Genomic DNA, 8,085 nt, shown 5'->3' on the forward strand with positions numbered 1-8,085 from the left:
TGGGGACGCCAGATAAACTTAGAAAAAAAAAATGAATAATGTGAATCCCAAAGCTGCTACCTGCTGGCTCGGATGTTGCTGACGAGTAACGACTTACGAGTAAGGGATCCATAACCACACAAAATTGAGGGAACCATAAAGAAAGACCTTTATAACGGAAACAACTTCAGAACCGAAATGAAAATGATGATATGAATCAAAGCGTAGTAGGAAATGGCTCAAACAATATTCCACTTCATTGGAACACCTCCTCTTCTCCCACCTTCAAATTCCAAGGTATTCCATTCTAAATAGTTTGATGCTTCTCTTATCTGAAGGGAAGAATCTAGTATACATTTGGAATTATGTTATTGCAGTTGCAGTTGAGAAGGAATCACGTGTTCCAATGCCAGTGTTTCTCAAATACAAGCAGTAACAGTAACAGTAACGGTAGCGCACCGAATAGTAGAAGAAAGAGTTCTAACTCAGAAACCGAAACACCTCCGTTACTCAAAGCTGCAGTGAGTGCAGTGACGGAGCTCTTGAGGCTCTTATCCCCTTCAAATCAAGCAAGGTCTCTATCACTATAGTTACTTCTACTCTTCAATTTTCAATTTTGAGAGACATAGCATAATGTAGTTATCATTACGCGCTTGATATTGTGCAGCTCTTTGAGCGAAGATACCGAGGAATTCCGAGATGAATTCCCTCTTTCTAGCGTTGATGATGTCCTGAACATCATCCAGTCTGATTATGACAAAGCTTATTTTGTTACAGGTATTTTTTTTTTTTTAACTTTATTTGAAATTCCCCTATTATCTAACATCTATTTACCCCCTTTCTCCTTGATTTAGCATTTTTATGTTAACACTTTTAACTTCCATTATTTTTATGGGATGATGATACCCTCATGTATTTACTACTCCCTTCATTTGGACAGTTTGTCACCTTAAAAGTTCAATGTATCTGGATATATATTGTTTAAATGAACAACTCATTTGAAACCAGAATAAGTAGTTTCTAGCTATAGAATGTCACGTTATAAGAGAGAAGGACAAATTCCAACATAACACAAGCATGCATTCAACAATGAATAAAATATTAAAATATTTAGAGCATATTCGTTGAAGGTTTGAAGATTAACTGACATGTATCTCATGTTTAACAACTAGGAAACTTCACCAATTCAATTTATGCCGAAAACTGTATCTTTGAAGATCCAACTATTAAATTTCGTGGTAAGAATCAGTAACTACTAAGTACAATGATGCTGATTTCTTCTCCCTCAATTTCTATTGTGCTTGGTTTGTCTCTCTTCTTCTAGTTGGTCTTCATCAGAAACTTAATCAATAACTTTGAGAATGTGTCAATCAACTAAGGATATAACAATAATGCATCCATACAGGTAGGGAGCTATATGCACGCAACCTGAAATTGCTCGTTCCCTTCTTTGACTGTGCATCAATTAGACTGCAAAAGATTGAGAAGGTAGACAGTCTCTCTAAATGGAGTATATTGTAAAACCGCAAAGAATTGGTTCATACATCATACATTAGACAAGCTAACCAGGACTGATAGGCTGGTTAATGTGAAATGTGCAGCCTTAATGGCTTTTATCTAGGAATCAATATTCTCCCTAGAAAGGAAAGTGCATTCTTTTTGAAGATCTATCTCAATTCTCAAGAGAATTCTCAGTTGAGTTGTCTCACTTTAGTCAAGTATTGAACCTGAAACTTTGGATCATAGAGAACGCTCATTATGAATTCATAATGTGTTAATTTGAACTCTTCCTCTATTCTTTATACTTTTGTCATTTAAAACTCATTTGGTGTGGGATTTTTATCCTTAGTAAAGATCTATTTCTTTCTTTGGGTTATATGTTCTAATCCTTCTCTTTATATGTGAAGTTTTACCGTCTTGTTTTGTCAACTGAAAACTTTGATATCTGTCGAATCTCAGGAAGCTGTTCCTCTGTCAATGTCAATATCTTAAGACATTTGACTTCTAATATATGAAGAGTTGGAAGGTTTATCAATTACCATTCTTCTTATTGTCTATAGAATTTACTTGGATCACTCTTTGGATCTAGACTCTTGCACTACATAGTGTGTTAAAAAAGATACAGCTTCATGCTTTCTCATGGTATACATTCATAACGCAGGATGTCGATTCTGAAACAAACTTTGTGCTAGCAACTTGGAAACTAAGGTGTACCTTGCTTGTTATGTGCATTAATATAAATAACATCCGAATTTCTCTTTTGGATAATTTTTTATTCCCTTAGTCTTCGGCGAGCATGTTTAATATGTGTGTGTGTGTGTGTGTGCATGCACGCGTGTTTTCCTTCTTATATATGCATCTCAAATCTGTTGCGACTTTCCGGTTTGCCAATTAGCTCAAAGTATGATACTTGATTCTGAAAGTAAAGTGGTGCAATTCTGCTTTTGAAAGGTTATAATAATATCTGTGAATGTTCGTAAAACTTTTACCTGGTGACTGGTGTCCTTTTTACTTTAAGGCAATCAAGTAGTTATGAACTTTTGGCTTCCTGAAGCGTTGCTTAATGCTCACCATAATATTGATATATAGGAAAAAATGCATAAACAGAAATCTAACTTAGAATCTGTCTCATCATCAATATAAAAGTTTGTTTTCCTATTCCCTTTTTTGGTTTCGTCTTATATGCAGGACCAATTTGAACCTTCCTTGGAGACCTCTGATTTCAATTGATGGAAGCACATATTATGAATTAGATAAAGATTTCAAAGTTAGAATCAAAATTCAATTGTCTCCCTACTGTATTACTTTACTGATGTGATTCTAAAAATCCATACTAACCAGTAGCTATAACATTTTGCTTGACAGATTGTTAGACATGTTGAGAGTTGGAATGTTTCTGCACTTGAAGCAATATTGCAGATTTTCACCTTTACCTCTGAAATCACCGGTGTTTGAATGCCATAAAGTTGTGCATTCACGTATCTTTTTTATTTGCAGCTGCTGACAGTCTACACGTATCTCTTGTTTCTATTATTAAAGGATATAGGTGAAATCATATCTAGGATTTCTTGCAGCGTATTTAAAATTTTTGACAAATTTCAACCACAAAAAATATACTTTACCCATAATAAAATAATTTTGATACATCTCCTTATATATACTTCTTATATGGAAAAAAGTATAGAGATGCCATTTTATAAACTATCACTGGTATAAGTACTTAACTGTCCACTCAAATTGCATCCTATAAAGAATTTGCCATTAACCCTAGTTTGGGAGAATTAAGCCTAAAAGAGCGTGTGTAACTGTAGCATACGTCTTGAAGCTTTGTGTAAATTTTCGTTGGTCTTACTCATATTTTGGTGCCATCCTTCTCATATCTAGAGGGTAGCTGCATTGGTAGACCACCATGTGTCCTTATGAATTATGAAGACTTTTTGGTTTACTTTTTTACCAAATTATCCAGATAACAACAAGAATTCCGCGAAAGACGTAAGTCGTGTGAAAAGTTGGATCATTTGAATTCAGTTATAGTACGGAAAACACATAGTTTGAGACTATAATCTCTATGATTGCTGCTCTAGTTCCTATCCATCCTTACTAGAAAGCAGGACTGATAAGAAATTTGTTTCAATAAGCAATTTACTACTATTTATGATTAAATTACAGGTATTTTCACAAAAAAATTACTGGACTGAAAGTTTAGTATACAGTACGCAGTTAAATGATAGAACTTGATGACTTTTCTGCATACCAATTCAATATATTAAAATTTTGACACTAAGATTCGTAAATATCAAATATATCTCAAAGATTGTTTTGGATGGACAAAAAAGCTCACCAAAGATACGAATATCAAACTCTTACTAATAGCATGACATTTTTGTCTATAAAAAACAGTCTCTGAGATGTACTTTTATATTTACAAATAGTTGGTATGTAATTTTGTTCCCCCAAAATCTTTCATGTATATTTTTATTTATTTATTCTTAAAATTCTATGACCTGCTGCTGCTTTAATGTTAAAATGGAAAGTTAATTTGTTGAGAATCTCGACCATTGGCATGTTTTATAGGAAAGTTAGGGGTACCTTTTCTACCTGTATCCTTCATCCTCTATGATGATAAAGTCTGAAGTGGGGTCTATGAGTCTATGACAGTGCTATGGTATATTATTGAATATGAGAATCCAAGGTGGGAATGGTAGTGCTGCTTGTTTTATATTTTCACTTTACATAGTGTGAACAGTCTTCTGGCTTCTGGTTTGGACTTTAAAGCCTTGTGAATCATGATTAGTGAATGTGACTTTTGAAATTAGGATTTCTCACGAGTCAAAGTCAATCCTTAAACCCAAGAATATTGTGATTTTAGCTCCCCCTCAAAATTCATCAATCATGTATAATATTCTCGTTGGAATGCAATAGCTAGAACCCTATTATGAAACTCATTATCATTAATTATAATGTACATGTTATCATAGGTTATGATTGGATATTTAATGATGAATAGAATAGTAGAATGAAATGAAATGATATGATATGGAATATATGTTTAATTTCATCGGAAAAGGTAGAATGATCAAGATTTGATGCTATTTATTCTTATCTTGTTTTGTTGTATCTAACTTTGAGGGAAAGAAAATTACAGGTGTTAGATAGTTGAGTTTTTCCATTCCATTATATTCTAAAGTATACAAATTGGAAGTTGTCCCATAAAACACAGAGCCATGAAGTTCTACTATGCTGTTTTGGTTCAAGAAATGAATAAACCAGATACTCTTATTCCTAGCATATGTTGGTTTGAAATTTTGGTCTGTCATATCCAAATATATTTCTTTAAAACATGTCAAAAGATTTTCAAAAGCAACATATATAACAAGGAACAGAAACAGATTAAGAAGATAAAAATGAATCTGCAATCTAATGTGAATACATTCAAGGTCAAAATCCCATGGAAACTTGTTTCATTCATTGAAATAATACATGAGAAGTTCAAACTCATTGATCACAGTTCACATTCAACTAAAGTTCCAAATTTGAAATTTTATTCTATTCTCCAAGCATAGAGCAACAAAGAGAACCCACCACCATTACCATTACCATTACCATTACCACCACAAGACCTTGTTGATGAAGAACATGAGCTCCGCCCTCCATCACTACTCTCCTCTGCCCACTGCAACACTCCTGAACTCGACGCGGGCGACAGCGATGGCAGCACCGACGGTGCCCCCACCGTAGTGCTTCCGGGCAAGCTCTTCCTCATCAACCTTTTCTCTGGACCCACCATTTCAGGCCATACAGCACCGTCACCAACTTGAAACACAAACACACCATGGCCATGTTTATTCCCATTTCCACCATTGCTATTATTAACCACCCAACGCAGCACATCCCAATAGAACTCAACTTCTACTCCATCAATGAAGATCTTCTCATTCCCTCTGAACTTCCATGCAAGCCTCTTCACAAGCAAGCAAACTTCACCGTCCACTTTCACTCTTAACACCCCTTCATTATTGATGCACTCAATCTCTATCTCATGTTTAGAACCCAAGAACACACCCCTTGACACATAACTCATTGTTCCAAACACATGCTCTCTTCTGGAAAGCAGAACCTGATCACAGGGTGCTTGTTGATTCTGAATGAGATCACCAAGAAAGAATTCAAGCCTTCCATTGCACCATATTGCTAGGTAGAAGCATGACTCTGGCTCAGCATGGTTCTGGAAGAATCTTGCATTGGAGAAGTCCCAGTAAATCTTGATCTTCTGTGATGGCTTGTGTTTCCGCCCGGGGAGGTAGATGGATTTCGATCCTGGTCTTGTTCTGAAGAATGGGAAAGTTGGTGGCCTTAGAGGTATGATTATGGAGAATATCTGTGGTGCAAAAATGGTTAAAGAATGAGAAAAAAGTGTTCTTGACCAGCTTAGAGTGAGGTACGTTGTGTTATTGTTGTTATTGCAAAGTTGTGTTTGGTATATGCGTGTTACAACGTTTTGTAACTGTTGGGAAGTACGTGAGCTTGATGGTGTGTTGGGTTGGCTGAAACAAGCAGGGATCATGTTTTTTGTTTGATACTTGTTACTGGTATATGTCTTTTTCTTGTGTGTGATTGTTTGCGTTTCTCATACCATGTGATTAATGTTTGAGAGTTCAGGAGTGTGTTCTTCTTGCCTTTATTTGCTGTGGAAAAATTGCAGCTTTGAATGTTGCCAAGTTGTTGAATTTTGGACTTTGGACTAATATTATCTGTCCAAAGTGCTTATGGGTTTATTTTGGAGGATGGTTAACCCTTTTTGAGTGAAATGTTGGCAAAAGTTTAGTACTTTGATTCTTTTGATGATGAGCATATACGAGCCTTCTTTGGCATTATAAAGGGAAAACAGGGACAAAGAGACAAGGAGAGAAAACAGCAGGCATTTCAGTTTTCATTAACAATAACCATAACCAATACCATAATCATAAATGAAATATATTATTTGGTGAATGCTATGGTGCCTATCACATCACATTATACCTAAGTTACTAAAAAGGGTAAATAAATAATATTTAATAAATTTTACATGATTTACATTTTATTTTAAATATTTTATTTTTTACTTTAAAAAATAAGTTAGGTAATTTAGGCACCATAACAAAGAGACCAATCACACCATAGAACTCACCATATTATTTAAACTCATTTTTATCTTATATATTAAATTCTAAAACATAGCTTTATGTATATGAGACATTTTCCTATACTTTTACAGCACATTTAATATATTTAATATGTGCTCTAAAAACATTGATAATTACACCTTTTTTTTTTGTTTTATTTCTTTTTTTTGGGAAATTTAATTTTTAATATATTAATAATATAAAAATATTTATAATATATATTAAAAAGAATTTAATGTTAATACATTATTAGTGTAGATAAGTTACACACATATATTATTATATTAATAAAAATAACTTTTTTTATATTAATAATTTAAATAATTATATAAAAATAATATAAATGAATAATTATATAAAATATTTTATAATATCAGAACAATAGTGTGTAAAAGGAAAAAATATACGATACTAAAGAAATATACAACAAAAAATAGAAAACATTTTTCGTCGTGAATGTCAATGCTTGCCATGGCCTTTGGGAGAGAGATGAGTGGTTCATGCATGGGTACCTTGATTTACGCCTTTGACAAGGTTTAGCTGGGATGCACTGGACTTTGGGACTTTCCAAGTCATTCCAATTAAACAATGGAGGGACAGAACGTATGCTCAAATTTAAAATATTTAAAGAAAAAATTTATGGAGTAACAATTTTATTAAAATTTGATCAGTATTTAATTAAAAGTAAATAAATAATTTTATATTATTAAATATAATTTTATACCATTAAAAATACTAATAATAACTAACTAATAACTACAAATTATAAAATTTATTGGCCTAACACTCCTCTAATCTAAATAAGATTTACTTTTTCTCCCTTTTATATGATTACTTAAATTTCTCACGAAATGTAACCATTCTGATGCAATTAAAAAGTGTTAGTGATATTCGCTGACTAGGAAAAGAGACCGCTACAGCAAATGTAATATAATGAAAGGTAAAATATATATTTTTTACCTTAGTATTATGATTTTTTTTTAAATATTTTTAATATTTAATTTTATTTAAAATATAAATAATTAAATTTTATTTATCATTTGACGAATGAATAGGTTGTTTTATTAAAAATTAAAAACTTATTAACTACTTCTATTTAAAATATTATTATGTAATATAATTTTTTATCCAAATATATGTAAATGTATTTTATTTAAAATATTATATATAGGATATGGAAATATTTAGGATTTAATTTTTTTAATTTTTTATAAAAAAATAATTTTGAATTTATTTATTTATACTTAAACAAAATAAAAAAATAAGTAAAAATTGTTGCTTTCAATTTTTTAAATATAGGTACAAAATTATTTTTACAAAAAGCAAAAATTTAGAGATGACATGAAGATTTAAAATACTAAAAATTAATTTGGCCTAATCCAATGATACGATAATGTATCAAGAAATAGAGAGAACTAGATAGAAATTAGAAATAATAAAATAG

At 32.1% G+C, this 8,085-nt stretch overlaps 2 protein-coding genes across 4 annotated transcripts; one reads left to right on the forward strand and one right to left on the reverse strand.

Annotated features, from left to right (window-relative positions):
* LOC112777034 (uncharacterized) lies at positions 1-3,133 on the forward strand. 3 transcript variants are annotated; one of them, XM_025821314.2, is made up of 8 exons: positions 1-276; positions 357-553; positions 647-756; positions 1,152-1,217; positions 1,385-1,467; positions 2,141-2,187; positions 2,668-2,746; positions 2,845-3,133. In XM_025821314.2, exons 1-8 carry the CDS (start codon positions 214-216, stop codon positions 2,932-2,934), a joined length of 735 nt encoding a protein of 244 aa, XP_025677099.1. In that variant the 5' UTR covers positions 1-213; the 3' UTR covers positions 2,935-3,133. The 3 variants fall into 3 exon arrangements, with proteins under 3 accessions (XP_025677099.1, XP_025677101.1, XP_025677100.1); XM_025821316.2 differs by lacking the exon at positions 2,141-2,187; XM_025821315.2 differs by lacking the exon at positions 1,152-1,217.
* A 1,781-nt stretch (positions 3,134-4,914) lies between these two features.
* LOC112777033 (uncharacterized) lies at positions 4,915-6,319 on the reverse strand. Its single transcript, XM_025821313.3, has one exon. The coding sequence runs from the start codon at positions 6,041-6,043 to the stop codon at positions 5,021-5,023; it is 1,023 nt and encodes a 340-aa protein (XP_025677098.1). The 5' UTR covers positions 6,044-6,319; the 3' UTR covers positions 4,915-5,020.
* Between the last annotated feature and the right edge of the window lie 1,766 nt (positions 6,320-8,085).

The sequence above is a fragment of the Arachis hypogaea genome, chromosome 19 (assembly GCF_003086295.3).
Source record: "Arachis hypogaea cultivar Tifrunner chromosome 19, arahy.Tifrunner.gnm2.J5K5, whole genome shotgun sequence".
In the NCBI taxonomy this organism is placed as follows: Eukaryota; Viridiplantae; Streptophyta; class Magnoliopsida; order Fabales; family Fabaceae; genus Arachis; species Arachis hypogaea.